The sequence below is a fragment of the Equus przewalskii genome, chromosome 29 (assembly GCF_037783145.1).
Source record: "Equus przewalskii isolate Varuska chromosome 29, EquPr2, whole genome shotgun sequence".
In the NCBI taxonomy this organism is placed as follows: Eukaryota; Metazoa; Chordata; class Mammalia; order Perissodactyla; family Equidae; genus Equus; species Equus przewalskii.
The window spans coordinates 38838581-38862167 of record NC_091859.1 but is presented as its reverse complement, the minus strand read 5'-3'; the positions used below and the strand labels follow the sequence as shown (position 1 = coordinate 38862167).

Genomic DNA, 23587 nt, shown 5'->3' with positions numbered 1-23587 from the left:
TTTCTCTGTGGTGCCCTCTTCCTCCCTCACTTGATCTCTCTGTCTACCATGCAGTCCCTGGCCTACCTGACCCTACACCCCGATGGCCCCCCAGGTCCAGACCTGCTCCTTCCTGCTAACCCAGACAAGCGAGCCTGGCACACTGGCTTTTGAGATTCCCCTGGAAAGAAGAAAGTAAGTGATCAAGGAGGCCTACGCACTCTGTCACTTCCAGGGCCTTGGGGACACGCTCGACTTCAGTAAAATGAGCGCGCACAGCTGCGTCGTCTCCCTGGAGCCAGCTGATGGCCATAGTGATTGCAGATGTCCACCACCGACAGATGACATCTGGACCTGGAGGGAGCAATACCAAACATTACTTACAGGAACCAGACCTGCGGCACTCAGCCTGACTGGCTGCACCTAGTTCCCACATGGCACAGGCCACCTTTACCTTCCGGGCACAGGCTAGGGGCCTCTGGGATGCCCTCTCACATTGCTGGTGGAAGCACCAACCAGCACAATCCCTCAGCAATACGTATCAAGTGCCTTAAAAACGTTCACTCCTCTTAACCTAAAAATCCCATTTTTGGCAAACTATCACAAAGAAATTGGCCTACCTAGAGAAAAAAAATTTAACAAAGATGTCCACTGTAGTATTATTTTTAAGTAAAAAGCCGGAAACAACCTAAACTTCCAATAGCCATGAAAAACGGTGTTTCCAAAGTCTCTGTAGTAACAGGCTCCTGTTAGAATCTTTTAAGTCTTTTCCCCTCTGAGGTTTAGTTTTCACAGCTGCAAAATTATACTAGTGACCTTGCAATGCCAGTGGGATGGACGTATAAGATAAAAGGCCCAAGAGTGCATTCTTGTCTAAATTCTAAAATAAAGACTGGCCGTGAGATCAGTGGTCATGATGGGGTGGCTGTTTTTCTGGATCCTTCCCTCCGTAAGGAGACTGGCCAGACAGAAGCTTGACACTCCCTTTCTACCAGCTGCCTTAGAAGCCTGAGAGGTGGCAGCTGATGTGCCATCACCCTGATGGCAGTTCAGGGATAGAACAAAAGAATGTACTTCTGTCAATTCAGTCAGTGGGTTGCGCTGTGTCACCCAAGGCAGTGGGCAGCTGGAGCAGTACAGACACCCAGATGAAAGGTCTCTTCAGCACTGTGTCGGGTCCAAGATCAGCCTCGGGGGTTGCTCCGAGGCACAACCTAGAGGAAGGGGCACTGTGCATCTGAAAGGTGGGCCCCTACTTGCCTCCAGCGCCTGGAACCTTTGCCCCCCTTCTGAGCATTTGGGAAGGTTGCTGACTTGCCCCTACCAGCCAGGGCCCAAAGAAGACATTCACTCGCTTACCATCCCACTTCTAGGAGAATCATTATTTCCTGTCCCTAGAAAGCTGCCTAGCAGGGGCTAACTATGGGTCAGGGCTGTGGGGGAGCCATACATACAAACCTCAGATCCAGAGAAGATTCTCGAGTGTACACTCATAACTAACCCTGGTCCCTGGGACAAAAGAGCTGTGAAGCACTGGATGAAGCAACCTGAGGCCTGTGGAGCCGCCCTGCAAGATACTTACCAAGGGCTGACTTGAGCACAGAGCTGCTGGAGAAAGGAGGGGTCACAATCCCCACAGAGTCCACAAAAGAATTAAGTAATTTTAGGTACTCCAAAGCACTGGAGAATTCACTAGAAAGAGAAGAAAAGGTCCCATATACATCAAAATGTACACAAGGATCACACTCACGGCCTGGCTGTCCAGCCTTCCAGCTCTAAGAGCCAATGGACATTTCTGGTCCCTTCTTCCCCATCATGCCAGGCATCTCCTAAGCCCTGCCCCCGACACCATTCACACTTTCCACAGGCCTTCCTTCTCACGTTTCTGACACTCTTCCCACCGCCAGGAGAGCCAGCTATTCTCTTTCATCCTTGGCCCCGAAACCTGACTCTTCCCCTCAAAGCCCAATTCAAATGTCGTCTCCTCGCAGAAGTTTTCTGATCTCCCAAGCAGAACTGCCCTGCCCTCCCTACTGGGGTGCACTCCAGTCAGGACCTGGGCCTTGTATAAGAAAGACTTTGGCACCTGTCTGCCTCTTGGGTCTTAATCTGTGAAGGAAAGACTGTGCTACTGGGGTGCCCAATAACTATGTCAGAGCTCACACAGGGCTCTCATAAGGCTGCTGGGTTTGAGAAATAAATACGAGGGACCATTCAATTTCCCTGCAGACCCTACACTGGGCTTGTTTCACAGCTGCCCTTGAACTTCCTGAGCAGACGGCCCAAGGCGAGGGTGTCCTGGGGATGTTACCAGCTCTCTTCTTCCTGATCTCCACCCTTCTTCTTGGCCTGAGGTTTCACCAAGGACTCCACAGCTCGCTCCAGCAGGTTCTTGCAGAAGGCCTGGTGGACCTGGGCAATGGGGTCAGCTGAAGAAGAGAAAGGCCAGGACAAGTGTTAAATGGGTCTTACTTATAAGCCCATTTTTGTCTTTATAGAGAAAATGGAGAGTGGGTAGAGGAACCCAGGGAATAGCTGTCTCCTCTGAACAGGTAACAACTCCCATTTCTCAACCAAACCTCAGAACTACCTTGTTAAAAGGTCGGAAGGTGGGGGCAGGGGTGGGGAGGGTGGTCAGCCCCAGACTGCAGAGCCCAAGACCACCCGTGGTTCTGGACTGGTCCAGTGGGGGGGAGTGTGTGTTGTGGGGGCTGTGGGTCGGGGGGGAGGTTGCTGTGTCTCCTGGCACGGAGCTCAATATTTCCATTCAAGGTTGGAAGCTGTAAGGTGGTGGCCACAAGCCTTGCCAGAAAACGGAAAATGGAGAGCTCCTCCAAGTCTCAGAGGCTGCCTCTTCTCCTGTGGCTCAGGAAGACAGCCAGCTGAGGAGAAAGAGAGGGTGGCTGCTGCCTTGACATGACAAGGAAGACCCTGCTCCTGTTCTCCACAGCATTTTCATGGGTCTTGAGGTCAGTGATGGTCTGGTTGAGCTGATTAAACAAGGGGCCCTGAAATGCTTATGACAGCTGACTGTCACTGACAAGTCCCCACTGGCAGGCCCAAAGCAGGGCACCACGAGCCCCTTCCCTCCCCTTACACGCACAGATGTGGGCCTCAGTCTGACAAGGACAAGGAGCCAGGACACTTAGCCAGGGCATGAACACATTCTGGGCAACAAGGCCTAGAATCAGAGCCTGCAAGAGGTGAGAGAGCCAGTCATAGTCTACGGTGTAGACAAAGCAGACAGTGGGGATGGGGTGGGGAGATTTAGGATTGCTTTGGCTTTCATCCTTACTTTCTGGTGTTGCACACCATTCTTATATTGTGCAATAAAGTTATTAAAAAGGAAATACAGTGGAACTCCATCAAATGTCTGATACACACCCCTGTACCTGCCGAACATGCTTCACTCTCCTCAGACTCCCAGTGTAGAGAGGGGAAAAGCATGCAGAAGGCAGAAAGCCACTGGTCGCTCTAGTCTCAGTTAACCCGCCCAGCCTTTACAGCTCCGAGGCTGGGCGAGTCGACTCCAATCACTGTCAAACACCAGGGACAGCAAGCCAGCATCCCCTCCCAATGCCTGGAGCCGTGTCTCTGCCACCACTCTGAGCACTTGACGACCGCCTGTCGCCTGTTGTTCCCTAACTGCTCCATACCTGTCTGTCTGCTTTTCAATGGGACCCGGAGACTAGGGCTAGAGAACAACTCCACACAACCTTTGTTCCTCCAAAGTGCCCAGAATGAGGGTGAGAATACAGTTGGTGCTCAATCACAATTCAGTACTGTGTGGCAGTGTGACTGATGTTAAGATCCCCAGGCTTTCAATGTCAGAGAGAGGTGAGCTGCAAACCCAGCTAAGGTGCTGACCAGGCTCATGACCTCCCTGAGGTTCGGGGAAAACAAGATTGAGACATCCTCTCTCTCTACACAGCTGGAGCGCACCCTGCAGCACTGGTGGCTTTCATGGCTTTCCTCAATTCCCAACAGCTGCAAAGGTGTTCTCACCTGGGTTCCTCTGGGCACAGTACAGACTCTCCTTGGCAGCTGACTTCACCGACCAGCTCCGCTCCATGAAAAATTTCTGGCCCAGGGGGTGGCAGAGCCAGCGCAGCGAGTCAGGGACAGCATTGCGTTCGGGGCCACACAGACTCTGGGCTCGACTGAGGAAGTAGCTCTGTGAAAGGACAAGAACCATGGGTGACACCAGGGTGGTAGAATGCTGGCTGCAGCCATCATGGGGCCATCAGAAAGCACCGCCACGGTGGAGGCAGGATGAGGAAAGAGCAACAAGAGGGCTGGGACCCTCATGTACCTGGAAGTAAATGCCACCTCTGAAACTAGGGCAAGTGGCTCCAGTGGAGCCTTCCAGGCTTGATGAGCAGCTACAAACCCCAGCAGGAGTGGGGACAGAGCCTCAAGGCACCTGTGGGGCCCCTGCTGCAACCTGTCCTGCTGGGTCTGCCTAACCCTACTAAAATCTTGTTCTCGGCCCTGCTGGCATTCAACCTACAGAGCTGAGGAGGGGTCTCTGAGGCCTCCCAGCTACATTTCCACCCTCAGCCCCATGAGGGTCATGGTGCCCAAGCTAGGTAGGCCCTTGCATCCTGGAACTTTTTCTCATCTGTCATTTTAATTACACATCTTCTAGGGTTTTCTTTTTGAGGAAGATTAGCCCTGAGCTAACATCCGCTGCCAATCCTCCTCTTTTTGCTGAGGAAAACTGGCCCTGAGCTAACATCCGTGCCCATCTTCCTCTACTTTACACATGGGATGCATACCACAGCATGGCCTGCCAAGCGGTGCCATGTCCGCACCCGGGATCTGAACCGGCGAACCCTGGGCCGCTGAGAAGTGGAATTGTGCGAACTTAACTGCTGCACCACCGGGCCGGGCCCTCTTTAAGGGTATTTTTTAGGCCAAATTGTATTCTGCTTTGACTAATTTTTCATCTCTTTTACCTCTGAGTGTAAAGAGTTTAGAACAGGTACACAGCAAGCGGTCAGTAACTGTCATTTACCATCACTGTCACACTAGAAAGTCACGAGGCAGCCCTGAGGCTCGTCCAGGACCCACAGAGGCATGTGTGTGTGTGTGTGCTTGCGTGTGTGTCTGTGTTTGTGTGTGATGCCCTTCCCCCCAAGGTTGGCCCTGCAAGGGCTTTGTCCAGCCCCCTAAAGAGATCCCCATGCCATCCCTGGATAAGCCCCTGACATGAACACTGGCCTGCAAGGAAAGACCAAGAAAGACTTTGAAAGCCTCCTTGCTGCACAATTCAAAGAGTCAGTGTCCCAGTCTCTCGGGCCCCTCCTTTGCCTGCAGGATAACATCACTCCAGGGCCCCTGGAACAAGAATTGCAGGGACAATGCCGTCTATCCATGTTTTCAGAAATTCCATCGTTTTTTATTCTTTATTCTAAAACCCATGATTTCCAACCCATAAACCCACTCAATACAGGCCAGCCTATTATTGAATGAGGAGCTTAGCAGAGAAGGATGGAAGGGAGGGAGAAGCATGAGGTGCAGGGAACTCAGGCCTGCGGACCTCGACCTTCACACTTCAGCCCTTGCCTCCATAATGAGGGCTGCTGTCTCCTTGTCTGGTTCGGTCTGATGGTTCTGACCTTTACTGGGCTCTAAGTAGCCATCAGCTAATATAGCGGCTTCCGAAGACTTGAATGCCAGGGTCAGAAATAGCACCGCCAAAGTGCCACTCAAGAACACAGACCAAGAAGACTGCCTCTCTCCAGGGGAATCCAGCAACGGCTGCCTGATTCCAAGAGAAAATGACCTGGCCAAACTGCTTTACAGACACACTCTAATATTATCACAGCACTTACGGGACCAAGTGGAGCATTTCACCTAAATCTCTAGTCACAGGGCCAGAGGTACTAGTGGCCTTCCCTCCTCTTTGCTGACCGCCATATTTGAAAAAGGGCGCCGGAGAGCAATGCACAGGATCCCAGGACCTTCTCCCGACCCTCAGCACAGCACTCGCTGAATCTGAGCTTGTAAGCGTGATGGCTAGAGAAGAGCAGCTGAGCAGCCTGAATGGGATGGAGTTTGGGGGTGGGGTGGTGACAATTCCAGGCCCTCTGAAGTCTGAGAACCCGAACAGTTGCCCCCAACTCTCTCCCAAGAGCAGGTGCCTGATAAGCCAAGGAGCCTGATGGCTGCTGCAAGGGAAACCAAGGACCACTGCCTCCTCAGAAGGGCCCAAACATCACCAACAGAAGCAGAAACAAAGCCTGGTTAGTTGGTATTGCAAGAAGAACCCAGAGAAACCATTTAGAAAGTCATTAAGTTAAAATATATTTTTAAGCTTAATTGTTGAAAAAGAAAAGAAAAACCTTAGTTATAACAAATCTCAGTGGGAGGGGGAGCTTGAGTTTAATGGTTTGAATTAATAAGAAATATAAATCCTGGGATAGTGATCCACAGTATGGCTTCTAGAAGGGAAATTGAGAAAATAACTTCTGTTGTTCTTTTAATTTTCTCGGCATTATCACCCTGTGATAATTTTCCTAAATTTTACAGACACTGCAAGTCTCCCAAGCTGGGGCCTAGGAGCACTCCCTATAACTTATCTGCTAACTGCCAAATTGAGCAGCTGTGGCAGGAGACTCAGAACTGCTGAGATCCTGAGGGCCACCCTGTACCCCCGGGCCAGTCCCAACTCTAGGTTGTGTCCTCCTCCCATACTGGTCTGACCCTACGGTTCTCAAATTATGTGCCAAGGCACTCTGAACCACCACAGTGAATGCGAAGAGGTGTCTAGACAGTTTACGTTTTTAGGTAAACAGAGCAACGCTCAACAGGAATTGGACACCATGTAGACTACTAGATGGAGGTAATTCACAGTCTCAACATGAGATTGCATGACCTTCCTTTGGATGGTGTCCGGTCTTGTGAAGCTGAGTTTTCGAAGGTTGTTGTAATAAAAAGCAAGTTCTGTGTGAAAATTGACATGAAACAGGAAATGAAGGTGGTGGTGTCCAATCTGATTCAAAGTTTGATTTTTTTTTTCCCTTTTTCTCCCCAAAGCCCCCCAGTACATAGTTGTAGATTCTTCATGGTGGGTCCTTCTAGTTGTGGCATGTGGGACGCTGCCTCAGTGTGGCCTGATGAGCAGTGCCATGTCCGCGCCCAGGATTCGAACCAACGAAACACTGGGCCACCTGCAGCGGAGCGTGCAAACTTAACCACTCGGCCACAGGGCCAGGCCCTGATTTCAAAGTTTGAGAAAGCACATGCAACAGGCACATGCATCCCATTAGTAAGTAAACGGTTATTAAGAATAAAATAAATGGGCCCAGCCCCCTGGCTGAACGGCTGGGTTCACACGCTCCGGTTTGGAGGCCTGGGTTCACTGGATTGGATCCTGGGCAAGGACATAGCACCCCTCATCAAGCCATGCTGAGGCAGCGTCCCACATAGCAGAGCCAGAAGGACCTACAACTAGAATATACAACTATGTACTGGGGGGCTTTGGGGAGAAGAAGAAAAAAAAAGAAGATTGGCAACAGATGTTAGCTCAGGTGCCAATCTTAAAAAAAAAAAGAAGAAAATAAAAATATTATTTCTTTTTCATTTTTGTGTGTTATTTTTTTCAAATAGCTAATAAGTTGTCAAGACACAAGTATCTATTAAGATGTTTGTACCTAACTAACAAACAGAACTGTTAGGTATTTCTTTTACCCAGGGAAACCATGAAAAAAATTACTGAGATATAAAGGATGCCATGAACTGAGAAAGACTGGGAACCTCTGGTCTAAACCATTTTTACAGAGGCCAGCATTTCACGTGGCCCCAAAGCCTCGCTCATTTGCTAGCTAAATATATTCCACCAAATTCAAAGCTTCTTTCTCTTTAAGAAAGTACCATCTGGGTCTCTTAATCTATGCCCTCCCAGGAAAAGCAAAGAGATGAGAGGGGCAGTTACTTTCCTAGAGATCAGCTCCTCTCTTTTTCCTACCCTACTGAAAAAGCACATTTAGCAATACCATTAATGTTGCAAATATTGATACCTTTTGACCCAGCATCACCACCTCTAGAGATTTAACCTCAACAGGTCCTTGTACAAGTGGGTAAGACAGTGTGCAAGGATGGTCCCTGTAGCACTGTCTCTAACTGTAAATGCTGGAAAGAACCCAAACGTCCATCAGCAGCAAACTGGCTTAATCAACGTGTGGGAGCACCAAGTACCTCTATGGAATAATAAGGCGACCAAGAAAGAGGCCCAAGACTTACGGTTTGGTTGAAGAAAGTAGGCGGCAAATAGGGTTTCTGGTAATGATCAGATTAAATAAATTCTAATGCATATATATCTTAGTACATGCAGGAAGAAAATTCTGAGGAAATACACATCAAACTGTTCACTACTTTTTCGGCATATCAAATGTTTTCTGGGGGGAAACCATTAAGAGAACCATTCTCCTGATGCCACACATATGCCTTCCTCAAATGGAATCTCTAATTCTCTTTAAATGGCAGCTACATCTCAGCAATAAGGACAACCGAAACCCCAGTGGGACTTTTGGGATGACGAGATGATCCTAAAGTTTATATGGAAAGAAAAGAGCAAAAACTAATCACTAATGCTGAGAACTGACACTCCCAAATATCATCCCATATTATAAGACTTGACCATTAGGGTGTGAGGTGTTGGTGCACTGTGTTCATCCAGAAGCAGACACAACATACACGGACAGTCGATTTATGAAAAAGGTACAACCCGGCGCAGAGGGGAAACGATGGTTATTTTAATAAGATTCTGGGGCAGGGAGATAGCCACATCGAAAAAAAGTAGATCTCGCACCCTTACCCCTAACTCAAACAAAAATCAATTCCAGGTGGGTTATGGACCTATGTGTGAAAAGTGAAAAATAAAGCACCTAGCAGATAATATAGGAGAATATCTTCCTGACTTTGAAGTAGGGCAAAGATTTAATAAACAAGACATAAATGTCTAGCTGCAAAGGAAGAGACGAATTATCTGGACCTCATGAACATTAAGAACTTGTGCTCATCAATCAACACCATTAAGAGAGAGAACAGGCAAGCCACAGAGTGGGAGAAGGCGTATGCAAAGCACATATCCAACAAAGGATCATAGCCAGAGTAAAGAACTCGAATCAATAAAAAGACAGACATCCCAAATGAAAAACAGGTAAAACACTTGAACAAGGTTTCCACAAAAGAGACTATTCAAATAGCCAATAAACTACCCAAGTGGCCAATAATAAGGTGCTCAACATCATTCATCACCTGGGAAATGCAAATGAAAACTACAAGACGATACCACCAGAGGGCTAGAAAACCAAAATGACACTTTCATGTGTTTGGTGAGGGTACAGCACAGCAACAACTGAAACAACTCTCCTACACCGTTGGCAGAGCGGAATTGGTACAACCACTCTGGAAAACTGTTAGTCGGCGTGTACTAAGGCTGAATTTCTGACCATGCCACTCCTAGAAATGCAGTCACATGTTCACCCACGGATGAACAAAGACATTCACAGCAGCCCTATTCATCAGAACCAAAACCAGGAAACAACTCCAAAGTCCACCTACGAGAGTCTGGTCATACAACGGAACACTGTAAAGCAATGAGAATGGACAGTCTGCAACTATACACAACAACATAAATGAAACTTAACATGACACTGAGTGAAAGCAGCCAGTCACATACAGTACATTCTGTACCACTCTCCTTATATAAAGTTTCAACAGAGGCAAAACTTCTGAGGTGATGGATGGCAGTTACCCTGCTGGAGGGCTTGGGGAAGGGGTCCAGGGAGGCTTCTGGGGTCTTGTTTCTGGGGTTCTGTTTCTTGATCTGTCTGCTGGTTCTATGGGTGTGTTCACCTTGTGAAGTCGCTGAACTGCGCATGAACCGTATCCTTTCCTATGTGCACACTGTACTTCGGTATAAAGTTTACAGGAACAAAAACCAGCAGATGAAACTACGCGACAGAATTCAGAATAATGATTACCTCTGTGGGGGCAGGGGGACTGGAGAAGGCCTATAGGAGGCCTCTGGGGGTGATGAGAATGTTCTACTTGATCTGGGTGGTTGTTACACAGGTGAATTCACTTTGTGAAAATTCATCAAGCTTGTAAGTTAAAATGTGTGCATTGTTCTGTATGTAGGTTGTATTTCGATAAAATTAATGTCTTCAACGTACTTTTGGGGGGCAGAGAAGTTATAAGTATGACATCGGCCCAGAGCACTAGGACAAATAAATGGAAGGGGGGAGCAGCCTGGTGGATGCCTCCTGCTCTGGGCCTACATTCCCCTTGCCCAGAAAGCCCCCCTGACTTCCCTGAAGCCGGGGTCAGGAGTTGAGAGTGCCCTCTGGGCAGCCAGATCAGCCCCACCCTCGCATTCATCCTACTGTCCTGAAGGCCTGGTCCTTGTCTGGATGCCCTGCCAGACTGTATGCTCCCCAAGAACAGGGCACATGTCCTGCTCACCGCTGCATTTCAACTCCAGAAAGTGCCTGTCCCAAAGCTGGGACTCAGTAATGTTTGCTGAACAAACATCTTATCTGGGGTCACAGAAACAGGGTCAAGACACAGAAAGCACACTGGGCTTTCCCATGCCCTCTGTCACCTAGACTATGGTGATGCACTTCAGGAAGCATCAACGTGACCACAGGGCACATCCCTGATCATTCTCAACTCATCAGTACCATTACCGAGATATGGAAACAAACGGAGACGTGAGCGGTCTGTTCTGAACACAGCTGATGTATTCAGCAGCCTACCCAAAGTGGGCACTGAATAAAAGATGCCTGTTTCTGCTGAAGCAACAGAAAGCCTGAGGTCAGCAGATGCTGTGAACTAGTTGATAACAGGACAGTGAATTATCCAATTATGAATTCCCAAGGCTGGCTCCATACCAGGCACCTTGGAGGAGCCTGATAACCACAGTTCCCCACCCTGGGCCTGGCCTGAGCTCCTCGCAGACATGCACTGTTTTACATTTCTGGATCCCTAGTGCTGTGGGATCAACAACCCAACAAATACCTTTTGAGTGAATAAAAGAACAAGGAAACACAACCAGAAAATTCCAAGAATTTTTATGACCACTTGAAGGGTAGAAAAGTCGCATATTAACCCTGAATATGGATCACTCTGTATCACTGAATCAACCTTCTTACCTCAGGGCACCAAAATGTCCCACCTCTGCTGGTAAGGGCCAAGAGTGAGAACTTTGGTCTGTTTTGTTCGCTGCTGGAAGTATTTGTGGAATGATGCATTGAGTAAATGTCTACCCCTCTAAGTGGTTAGCAGTGGAGGGCAGGGTTCACAGCTATATTTGCATCTTAGCTCCTGGCTGGGGAAGGCACTCAGAGAAGGTGTGCAGAAGGTTCGCAGAAGGGAACTCACCGCCAGGAAGCCCAGCTTGCCTCCACACCGGGTCTGGAGCCCCATGGCGGCAGTCAGATGGATCTCAACCAGCGTACTTGGCGGGATTTTCTCCTCTGCACATTCGGCCAGGTTCACAGCGCACAAAGCCACGTGTACATCTGAACAAGCAGATCCTGCAGGAATCTTTCCTATGGCGGGCAGAAACAGACACTAATGTCGACAGATCCCCCAAACTCAGCTTTTTCCTGCTTCCTCTAGCACAATCAGAGCAATAGCAGAACCAAAGGAGAAAGAACATGAACTCTGTGATCAGCCGGCTCTGGAGAGGATGTCAGGCCCTACAACTTAGTAGCTGTATGTTTCTTTTTACCTCCCAGGTTGTTGGGAACAAGAGAAAATGCACCTCATGGCATACAGTTCTGTATAAACGGGAGCAGTTACGGTTGCAGGTCGTTGTACAGGACTCAGAGATATGCGCTGCAACATTTTCCAAAACAGTGTCAACAGCACAGCCATATTCTGCTAATACGGTCCTGTGTCTCCAAACTTTGCGAGAGGTAATGAAAAATTTAAAAATAACCTGATCTGAATTTGTTTTCATTTAAACAGACCCCATAATATATAAGCACACACCCTTTCGAGGGGAGAAATTACACAAAACTGAGCAACGACGGCCAGATACATCTTGGGTTAGCAGGTGGACAGCCAGGAAAGGCTTACTACACCCTCCTGCACAAGGACTACACAGCTCATCTGGGGTGACCCTGAAGTCAGGGGCCAAAGTGCCCTTGCACAGGCACAAGGGCCCATCAAGGCTCTGAGGCTTTTGCATTATCACCTGCTTTGGTCCTCACTACAGGGCCAGGAGGTGGCCAGGGCAAGCAGTCTCCTCCCTTTGCTGAGGGGAAGGCTGAGCCTCAGGGCTGGCCCCATGTCAAAGGTCCAGATGATGGCCAAGCCAGGCCTCTCATCCTCACCCAGCCCTGCATGCTTCCCACTGGGCCACCCCACCTCTCTGGCCTTTTTATGACAGCAGGGAGACCTTAGCCTCCATACTTCACTCTGCACAGATGAGAGGTGTCAGTCTCCCCTAGAGGCACCACTGAACTTTCTCCTTTGGGGGAGGGAGGATGGAGGGGAGTGTGGGAACCACACTTCAGTCACCTCTGTCCCCTCGGTGCCTTGCACAGGGCCTGGTCCATGGAGTGCTCAGTGAACGTGGAGGGAATGAGTGGCATGAACTGTCCCAGCTGGAATTCTCCAGAACTAGACAGTTAGGAAGATGCAGCCTCCTGATCAGAGACCTAGGATAGAATGAGCTCCATCCCCCAAGGGCGCACTGAGGGGCAGAGAAGAGCAAAGAGGGGAAGAACTGCAGATAGGGACCCTCTGCTAGACTCTACCATGAATTAGGTGCTAAAGCCCCACAGCTGGCCCCACTGTCTCATCTCCCATTCACTCCTCCACCCCTCGGCCAGAAGCTACCACAGCCACCAGGGCATTTCCACCTTCCTGTACCAGTGCCCACTGTTGCTTTCTGGCCCTCATTTGATCAGACATCTCAGCAGCAACCTCCCTTCTTGAACCCTCCCTGACTGCTTCCCCAACACCAAGCCTCCTGGCCTTTCCTGGCCCCTCTGGGGCAGCCTCCACCCAACCTCCCTGTCCTTGGCCTGCCCTTCACATGTAGGCATTCTTCCAGATGCCCTTGAGGGTCCACTTTCACCACAAGCGTCATGAGCTCCCTAGGTTTTCATTCTCACCTGTAGGCCAAAGGCCCAGCTCCCTTTCTTGGACTGAAGATCCAGCACGTCCACCTGCCCGCTGAATATTTCCCCTCAACATCTCACGGCAAGTGTCCCAAATGGAACTCCTCCCCTTCTCCCTGGAAAATTGCTCTTCTTCTTGTTTCCCTCACCTTTCTTAGTGGCAACACTGTTCACCCAAACTCTCAAGCAAGAAACCAGGGAGTCATCATAGCTGCTCCTCTCCTTACGCTTCACATCCAGTGATTCTCGAGTCTTGTCAATCCCACCTTCTACTTTCTGTCTGTCTGTCTTCTTGGCATCTCTCTTCTTCATCTGCATTAGCTCCTATTCAGCCTCCCCGACGCTAGCCTGAATCCTCTCAATCCACTCTCTACCTGCCATCAGAGTGAATCTTCTAAACTCCAGGAGCACAAATCTGATGATGTCATCATTTTCTGAATGCCCTTCACGCCCTGGCTCCCATCACTCTCCCCTTGCACGGCTCACTCTAGGACTACTGAAATATTCTTCTCAAGAGCCACCCCAATAGGCCAGCCTGGTGGCTGAGTGGTTAGGTTCGCAGGCTCCACTTCTGCAGCCCAGAGTTTCACCGGTTCGGATCCTGGGCGCAGACATGGCACTGCTCGTTAAGACATGCCGAGGCAGCGTCCCACACAGCACAACCAGAAGGACCCACAACTAGGATATACAACTATGTACTGAGGGGCTTTGGGGAGAAGAAGAAGGAAAAAACAAAAAAGACTGGTAACAGATGTTAGCTCAGGTGCCAATCTTTAAAAAAAAAAAAAGCCACCTCAGGTGGGGCTCCTCCTTGGGAACATCCCTCTGCCTGGAAGGCACATCCCCTTCTGGAGAGCTGGTGAACTTGAGGCACCCTTCCATGCAAATCAAGACTGTCCAGAAAGCCTTTCCTGAAACCCTCCCCAACAAGTTCCTCTCCTTGCCAAGTGAAGCCCGATCCTTCTGCTACCTCTGCCGCACTGAACTGTCATTCACTTGCTGACCTGTCTGCTTCTCTATTAGAGCAGGAGTTTGTTGAATGAAATAAATGATCATATTTCACTGAATATAAGATGCTATCAATTTTAAGTTTCACCATTAATTTAAGTACCATTCAGGAAAAAACACTGCCAACTCGACCATGATATGCCATTGTGTAGAGGACACAGCCCAAGTGTAGGGATGTTACTATGAAAAAATGTGCACCTTAAATTGATGAACTACAGTAATGAGTCATCTTTACAGCTACGGACGCAAGTGGAAGGTTTGTCTAACCATTCTAAAAGAGCAGTGTTCAAGGGGCTTCAACTGGGGCGGAAACTGGCAAACCCAGCCAGGGTGGAAAGCTGGCGTGGGGCCCCGTGAGGCAAGCAAGCAGTGGGGGCCACCCCTCACCCGTGATGTGCAGCTGGTGCAGCCTGTGATAGGCCAGGGCTGCATCCCGGGCACTGGTCTTGGCTTCGTCCTCAAAGCCTGCTGCGGTGGCCCGCCAGCGCTGGAAGACCTTCCTGAGCAGCCAGCGCACCAGGCGCAGCTTCTGCAGGCTGTACCGGATCACATTCCAGGAGAGGCTGCAGGCCAGGTCCAGGCGGGAGGTGGGCAGTGCACGGCCCAACACTGATAGGCACGTTTGCAGGTTTGCAGCGGCAGCTGCAAAATCCCCCTAGAAAGCAGCAAGAAGGTGTGATGTTTACTGGCCTTGCTGTGGCCCTTTTGTTTTCCTTTAACAGAAACTTCTACTCTTCCTTCATGCTCCAGATTATCAGATGCTCCGTGAAGAAAATCTGGGAAAATTCAGAAAGCTACAAAAAAGTAAAACAAATCACCTGCAATTTTATCCCCCAGAAAGACTGCTGACCTTTTGATATATTTCTCCCCAGCCTTTTTACTATATTGGGATTGTACTGCGTTCTGTCTTTGAGCAAACAGTATTCAGAGTTTCCCATAGTAGCTTTTATACATAAGATGATAACATGGATTTAGATGAATTACGTGATCTTTTAGGCTTTTAGGTTCTCAAAGTGGGGTTCCTGGAGACCAGCCACATCAGCCCCTGGGATCTTGTTAGAAATGCAAATGCTTGGCACCTGCTCCCCAACCTACTGAATCAGAACCTCTGGGATTGGGGCCTCCAGGTGACTGTGATGCCTGCTGAAGTTTCAGAACCACGGTTTTGGGCAAATACACACAGCTAAACTACTCTAGGATCTGGATGAACTACTCTTTGCCAACCTGAGAGGGTCTAATGGGAAGTCTGTGCTCTGCACTGAAGACTTCTTTCTCTCTGTTTCTCTCATTACGGGGCTAGAAGACTCAGGCTACACGGTCTTGGGAAACAGAAGTAAATGTTCCTCTCCTTTCCTGTCACGCAGCGCGTATGGTACCTGCACTTTCCCTCCTGCATCACTGCAGGAAAGTGAACCACTACGAGGGGAAAGCGGATGACAATGTTCTGAGAGTGACAATCTCTAAGGTGGTGGCAGTGTCTTTCCAGCCAGGAGAAGTACCTGTATTTGCACATTCCAGAGGAGGCGGGCCTTTCTCTGTGTCCCCTGGCTCCTCTTCCCTGACCTTCCCTTGAAGGTTGGCTGTTCCCAGGGCTCAGGCTTTGGGGCTCTTGCCTCTTCCAACTCACCAATCCAACTCTCCTGGCAGATGCACAGCATCCAACACATTGTCCTGACCATCTCAGTGCCCACGGCCTGTCTCCTGGTTGCTTCTCTCTCTGCAGGGTGCTCTCACAGCAATTCCGAGCAACATGGCTTCGACAGAGCCCACCACATCTTCCAGCCTCCTCCATCTTTGAGCCAATGTCACTGTCACTTTTCTTCCACTTTACATTTCAAATATTTCCTGAATTCACACTTTTCCTTTCAATTTCAGGTCCCTGCCATCTCTCACCTGGCCTATTCTAAGAGCCCCGTAACTTACTTCTGTGCACTTCATGTTTTCGTCCTACAACCCATCCTTCATACAGCTTCCAGAACGACAGTCATAAAACAGACCTGAACCTGCCTCTAGGACATACATCTCGGGATACAGTTCTCTGGGAATAGTCCTGCTTCACGGGGTAAGCCCCCAAGAACCACATCCATATTCCAGTAGCCACAGCCCCTGGCATGACTGACAGATCCAGGCTAGTCAATCAGATCCTCTTGTGGGCACTGCCGCTTGCAGCAGGGGAGAGAGGTCCATGGTTGACTGCTGCTGAGGAGTGTTCTGGTTCTTGTTCCTCCCGAGACATGGATGTTTAACTCTTCCTTCAATGCTGTGAGTTGCCCCAGAATCCTTCCCATGAACTCTCTTTTGTTGATTTCAAAAGAAAACGCTCAGCTAATTTTCCTGCTCAAAAATCTTCCTGGTTCTCCAGAGAATAGGGAAAAAAACCCCAAATCAGTCACTATCAAAGACTTCTCCAATTTCGGCCCTAGTTGCACTGCCAGCCTTACCCCTCATCGTTTCCTGACATAGCCTATACTCCAGACATATCCAACTACTTGCTAGTTCCCAAGCAGCCCATCTATTCATGCCTTCTTCTTTGCTTGGAAGGTCCCTCCGGCCCTTGACTGCTCTGCTTAAGCCCCAGATTCCCTCAGCCAGAACTCCTCTCTTCAGCCCCAAACTCTTACAGCACTTTATTCTTCCTCTGTCACACTACAGACTGCAGGTCATCTTGTGTCCATGGAATTATTTACGCATAGGCGCCCTCTGCTCCACTGCCCTGTGACTGTTAGGGGCAGGGTCCCTTCCTCCTCTCACCCCCATAGGCACTGACCACAGGACTATACACTGGGGTATTCAGTCTAAGTTGCTGAACTATCAGCTGAGCCTTGGAGAGGAAGGAGAAAGGCAGACAGCAGAACTTACCCTGGCAAGGTCCAGGTCTGCCTGCTTCCGGTGCCTCCAGAAGGTGACTGAGGAGCGTGAATGCGGCCGGATCACTGGCTCCCCGTGGACCAGCAGCTTCACAAAGACGCTCAGGACAATCACACCATTTACCAGCCATAAGAGAAGTGTTGGCATCATCCAGTCAAACCAGCCCCCAGAACCTAAAGAGCAGTGTCTCAGCTGAGCCTGTGAGGAAGCGCCTCCTGGAGCAGCCCTGGGAGACTACAGGGTACCTGACTGACCCTTGGCATTGTGTCAGGGAAGAGCCTTCTACCTCATTTTCAGAAGAAAAGGCCCATAACAAGCTTGCTTCATTTAATAACAATGTCTAAGTGCCTAGGATAGGAATAATCAGCAGTACGGGCAAATCATGGACAATGCTACAGCCTAAACAGGAACCGGTAGCCCGTGTCACTGTGGAGCTGAGGGCCACAAAAAGCTTTGTTAGCCAATGGGTGGTTAGGCCATTGGTTTCATGACTCAGGCAAAAGAACCACATCCTCCTTCAAATGGGTACACCATCCACTGTCACCCCACCCCACCCCCCATAGTTACAGCAATGCAGGGTCCTGATTTGTTTTGCCTTTTCTGACTGAACTTGGGTTTGCCTTGTTACTTACAAAATGCGATTTATGCCGGTCCCTATCAGATGCCTACCAGCAGGTGGGGGCTTACTACAAAGCCCTTTGGGACTTGGTGGACAAGCCGAGCAGTTTGCACACAGGGCCCTTCTCTTGCCACAGCAGTCTACCCATGCCCAGGTGGCACGAGGGCCCCCCCACCTACCTGACTCAAGTGACAGGACGCTGCGACCAGAGCCTGAGTACGAGTGCTGGTCAGAGTCGTGGGCCCCTCCCCATTGCAGCAGGGCAGTCAGGGGGTTAAAGGAGAGGCACAGGAAGGTGAGGACACACAGCAGAATGCGAGAGCGGTCCACCATGCCCAGGGCTACGGGAGGAGAGTCCGGCTCATCTTTGACCTTCAAAACAGGGGCGCAAGATTAGAATGAATACTGCGCAGGTTTTTACAGTATTTTACTTTTATTATATATTTTGGGAAACAGATTATGAGATTTACATTCAAGATCACTCAGTCAGGCAGAAATGAAGCCAGGAGGGATCTAAGACGTCCACAACTCTCCGACCGCTACTCAAACACCGGTGCACTCACTCGTACCTGTCGCCTGGGGAAAGAACACGTCCCAGGAGCAAAGGTGGACAAGATGTGCTTTCAGAACAGAGCTCTATCACAAAGAAACACACCACACGATTCTGCTTCTACGTAATTCTACAACAGGCAAAATTAATCTAAAGCGACAGAAAGCAGATTAGAAGTTGTCTGAGGCTGGAGAGGGGTGTGTGAACTTCCTGCAAAGGTATACGAAGGAGCTTCTTGAGTGACGATTACATAAGTGTAGACACTTGTTAAAACTCATCGTTCTGTACGACAGGACTGTATGATATTGTAAAATAGGAGTATTTTATCACATATAAATTATACCTCAATAGAGCTGGTTAAAAACCACCTTCAGTGTGGATCTATCTAAAGGGGATTGCCTGTTCTAAAACCATAGCATGGCTTTTTTTCCTCCCCCATTTCACAGAGGGAGAATTGGAAGCAGAGCCCGCCTACCTGGAAAGCCTAGAGGAGCAGCAAGGGAGGGGGGCTGAAGCCGAATCTCCCCAGAGTCCAGCATGTACACACCACACCACTCCTTTTCAAGATTTTAAGACCATTTGAATACTTCTGATGATTCAGACACCTACCTAATACAATATATATGTCATATGGCCTTTTGTTACCAAACAGAATCACATTCAGGAAATATTTCAAAAATAGAGCTTCCTTAGTAAAATTAAGTACACGATACAATAAACAGTTTGGTCAGAAATATACGCTAGAAGGGAACTTTATGCTTTCAGAGTCAGAAACCGCCAATGTCAAAATACAGTGCAGAACCCAGTGGTCTCCACAGGTTCCCAGGCAGATCCTTAGGCTCAAGCCTCTTTTAACTAATTCCATTAAACAACAATTGCCAGGGGCTTTCTTCCACCATTAAAGGCCCTTGCTTGGAATGTTATTTGTTAGACTGCAAACTGTAACCATTTTCAGAAGAGGACCCAGAGGCAGCCTTGTCCTAGATCAACCATCAGCCTCACAAAGTCGTCTTGCCAGGCCCATTACAGGCGGAGGGAAGTAATGAGGCGCCTCCAGCAGCTCCCAGCACCCACAGGACAGCTGCTGTGTTCTCGTTCTGGATCTGGCCCTTATTCCTCTCTCATGAGCCCTTTCAGCAAGGACCAGTTAAACCAGACTACATTTAACCAGTTAAACTGACTCTGTGGGGGAAATAGTAGGGGCTGTCTTCTTTCTCTATTCTCAAAGACCGGGCTAATTTCACAGAATTCCTGTTCCTGCAAACCTGGCCTGGCCCCCTGTCTGCAGCCTCCCCACTATTAACTTAGGGGAGATGGGAGAGATTCTAGGGGTCGGGGGCTTTCGAAACCTCATACCTTTGCATCATCCAACAGAGGACTTCCTGGCTCAGAGTCGATGGAGTAGGGGGAGAAGCCGGCCTGGGACCCTGAGTCAGAGGCCGGAGGGGACATCAGAAGGACATTCTGATTAAAGTCATCGATCTTCAGGTCCACATCATTGTCCACCAGGCTGCCTAGGTCGATGCCTTTCAGGAACTCTGCAAAGAAAACCCCACCTGGCAAACAGTCTGTTTTCAAAGAGCCCCACCTGGGCTGGGGCTGGGCTGGGCTGGGAGGCGCATGGTCCCTGCTCCTGCTTCACCCCAGAAGGCACCTCATACACATCAGTGGGCCCTCCCCAGTGCCCAGCCAGGACTTCTCCTACAACCAGAAGGCTGATGACCCTTTTCTCAATGAGCACACTCACTGTTTTTCTGATTTGCCAGCTTCAGCACCATGTTCTCCTGGCGCAGTTTATGATTGACCTGTTGCAAGTATTTGATGTAATCAATGGCCTTCCTCAGAACGCCAGACTTGTGCATCTGGGAAGGAAGACAGGTGAAAAAAACAGTGTATCAGTGCAGGCTGCACAGCGAAGAGAGCAGAGGCCGAGAGCTCATGGAGTGAAAGCATGGCTCTGGAGTAGGAGGTGCTCTCCCACTGATTAGCTGTGCTACCCAGGACAAGTTACTTGATCTCTCTGAACTTCACTTTCCTACTCTGTGAAGTGGAGATAATGACGGTCTATGGATCATAGGCTTGCAGTGAAGACTAAATGAGATAATATGTGTAAAGAGCTTAGCCCCTGGCCTGGTACATAGCGACAGTAAATAAATATTAAATATTACTTCTACGTCCTATAATAATCCTAGCATCAAAACAAACTTTAAGGAAAACAAATGACAAACAAAACCCAGAGCATTGCTGGATGGTTATCTTCAGCAAAGGCATACTAGTACCTCTCAGATTTGTAGGCTACAGGGAATATGAAATTTTGTTTCAAAATAGAGGTGAAGACAAACGGATAACAGGTAAAATCTCCTATGTGCCAGAAGACACATTCACAGAAACACCAGAAATATATGCAAAATCAATTTCTCTGTTCACTGTTGGTCAAAGACCCAATCTGCATTTTCTCTCTTCCTTAAAAGGTAAAAATATTGCTAGCCACTCCTGAACACAATTAAATATATGCCAGCAATGCCATCAGCTGACTCCACGGCACACACAATTGTGTACCTGGCCCCTGGTGAGTGGCAAGCATCTCTCTGCTCGTGACGCTAGGGTCTACGATCACTGCAGAGCAGAGTCCAAGGTCCAGACAGGGCCCTGCCTTACTAATCCCCAACAGTCCCCTTATGTTAGTTAATATTTTACAATCTTGAAAAACACCAAGATGCTTTAATAAGAAAGCACCTCTAACTCTTCTTGAATTCACTCTGCTTGGGCCTGGGTCTTCCCTAAATTCCTATGGCAAAGATAGGTAGAGGGGAGATGGCAGGGCACCAAACACCATTTTGCTTGCCACCTACTTTGGCATCCGTCCCCATGACCAGATCCTTCAACTCAATGATTTTGTCATTGATGGAGGAGCGATACCGCTTCTCAATGATGTTGTGTGTCGTCCGCCTTTCTCCTTCTTTGGGGGGCTCCAGCTGCTTCACTCCCCCGGGGACCTGCTTAATGGGCACTTTTTCTTGTCCCATCATCACAGGCATTGTGGTCAGAATGGTTCCACTGCTGCCCACCAGAGTCTAGAACAGGCACAGACACAGGGCAGAATGACCCCTTGGTTAGTCTGAGTAAAGCAACCTCACAACCCACACCTTCTAGCCTTGGACACACAGCATTTCCTGGCAACACTTCGTGTGGTCTGACACCGTTCCTGGGATAGTTAAGTCAAGAAGCCTTAGGAGCCACAATATCTCAGTTACCTGCCCCTTTCAGAATCAACGCTGATAAATCACACCACAATAAGACTAATGTGGATAAATATGTCTTAACCCTTGAGGTAGGGGTGCCAGAAACAAGACAAAGCAAAGTCTGCTTTGCTGTCAATCCAGTAACCACCTCTGAGCTCACACAAAGCGCACTACAGCCTCTGGCCCTAAGGAAAAATTTCTCCTGGTGTATGACACATTTTCTCCTCTCACATAGCAGTGAAGTAACTTACTACATTTCCCCATACAATTTGGCCATCAAAAGGCTCGGGGTCAGAGGTGACACTCAATCAGGGCCATTTTATTAAATAAATAGACGAACCATACAAGCTCCCTCTTTTTTCTCCCCTCAACTCTGCTTTCCCTTCTCTGTTTCTATTTGTACTAATTTTAGTTTTATTTTCTTCAGTAAATGGTCTCAATAGCCAAATGGTCAACAAACAAATAAAAAGCTGCTAACTTCCACAGCCATCAAGAAATAATTCATATATAATAAACAACACATTTTAAGTGTACAGTTTGATGAATTTTTACGTGTGTATATAATGTGTGTAACCAAGATAACCCAGACCCAGACAGCCCATCTCTGTGCCCCCAGAAACTTCCTCATGCCTCCTCCCAGCACTGCCGGCCCCTTCCCCACTCTGTAATCACTGCTCTGACTTCTATTACCACAGCTTAGTTTTGCCTCTTCTTGAACTTCATATAAATGGAATCTTCAGCATGAACTCTTTTGTGATAGGCATCTTTTGGTCAATACACTATTTTTGAAGTTCAGCCATGTAGTTGTCACGTATCAGAGTTCTTTTGGAAGAACATTTGGATTGTTTCCAGTTCTTGGCTTTTATGAATAAAGCCTACTTTTGAATTTTGATTATCTTTTACTCTGTTAGACTCTCTTCCACGAGACGCTGAAAGTGGCTGAGACTCTACAACTGAAGGATGGGTGCCTCCCATGTCCCTCACCTCGGAGCCCCCCACGCCTGACGGGCCTAGGGTCCTTCAGAAGGCAAACCTCCATCAGAAGGACCTAAGAAGGGGATGGTCCTGTGTGGAGCTGTTGCCCAGGAACTGGGGCTCCTCTACTGTACCTCTGTCTCCCTCATAGACCCTCGTACTTCCACATAACATGCATTGGTGGTACTTCTCAAAGGGAAAAAAAAAAACTAAAAGGGGGGAACATTTGCAATTTGATACACTCCATAGAGCTTTGCACCTACTCAGTATGTAGAGGCTTTGTTAACATCTCTGAGGCCTGACACCTCCAAGAAAGGAGGAGGAGGGTGGGGGGAAGGTAGCTCTTACTGGTACTTGAAGGGCGGCTGTCTGGATGGGGGTGGTGAGGGCAGTGAGGGCAGGGTTCTGGACTGCAGCCATGACAGGGCTGCCATCTGTCTTCAATGTGGTCAGAACAAGGGAATCAGTCTTGATGATCTGAGGCTGTACCAGGACCTGGATGGAGAAGGAAGGCAAAGAAAAGGCAGGTAGCATTATTTTTCTATTTTGCATTAGCTTCTTATAGCATCGACCCTCCAAGAGAAAATGAGAAAATAAAATTTTCATGAAAGTGAGAATCAAAAAACAGGAAATCTCATAGAAGCCATTTCAAAAGCTGGCTAATTTGTACAGTTCAAATACTGGGTTGAGAGGGAGAAAGTGACTATAGCTAAAGAGGGTCTTGGTTTTAAGGATGAAAGGCTTCAAGGAGAGCAGTGCCAGTGGCCTAGCAGGGGCAGAGCAGGCATGGCTTGGGGTGGATGGCAGAGGGAGAGAGGTCTGATTTTGGACAGATTCAGGAAAGCCAGGAACATGGCTGAGAAGCAACAATGATAAACCTGGATTACTTTTTAAAGATAAATTAGTTCATTAGTAAGAAAATATAGCCCACTACGATACATGACTTAAAAACACTCTGACACATTTCTTTCTAGTTTTATACCCGTTCTATGTGTAAACGAGTTAATAACCCGCATTTACTAGGTGTATGTGAGAGCTAGCGTACATCTACAAATGCGATCTCAGCCAGGTCTAGACACCAGCTCACTGGTGCCTCTCAGGGTCCAGGTGCCCCTACCTGCCCTAGTTTGTAGACCACCTCTTCAACCGAGGACCAGCCGACAGCCCCAACTAACGCCTCCCTGAATCCTTGCCAGCCACCTAC

General features: G+C 48.7%; 1 protein-coding gene across 4 annotated transcripts in view; it reads right to left on the bottom strand.

The window, feature by feature from the left end:
• SREBF2 (sterol regulatory element binding transcription factor 2) overlaps positions 1 to 23587 on the bottom strand; it is a 58661-nt gene that overhangs the window by 9012 nt on the left and 26062 nt on the right. For all 4 annotated transcript variants that reach the window (XM_070599590.1, XM_070599591.1, XM_070599592.1 and 1 more), the window contains 12 exons: positions 22732 to 22878; positions 21019 to 21240; positions 19914 to 20028; positions 19523 to 19704; positions 17796 to 17988; positions 16989 to 17170; positions 14517 to 14784; positions 11371 to 11540; positions 3985 to 4153; positions 2291 to 2408; positions 1562 to 1671; positions 201 to 333 (listed from right to left, as the gene is read on the bottom strand). In XM_070599590.1, coding sequence (XP_070455691.1) covers positions 201 to 333; positions 1562 to 1671; positions 2291 to 2408; positions 3985 to 4153; positions 11371 to 11540; positions 14517 to 14784; positions 16989 to 17170; positions 17796 to 17988; positions 19523 to 19704; positions 19914 to 20028; positions 21019 to 21240; positions 22732 to 22878 — 2009 coding nt within the window. The remainder of the gene's footprint in view (positions 1 to 200; positions 334 to 1561; positions 1672 to 2290; positions 2409 to 3984; positions 4154 to 11370; positions 11541 to 14516; positions 14785 to 16988; positions 17171 to 17795; positions 17989 to 19522; positions 19705 to 19913; positions 20029 to 21018; positions 21241 to 22731; positions 22879 to 23587) is intronic.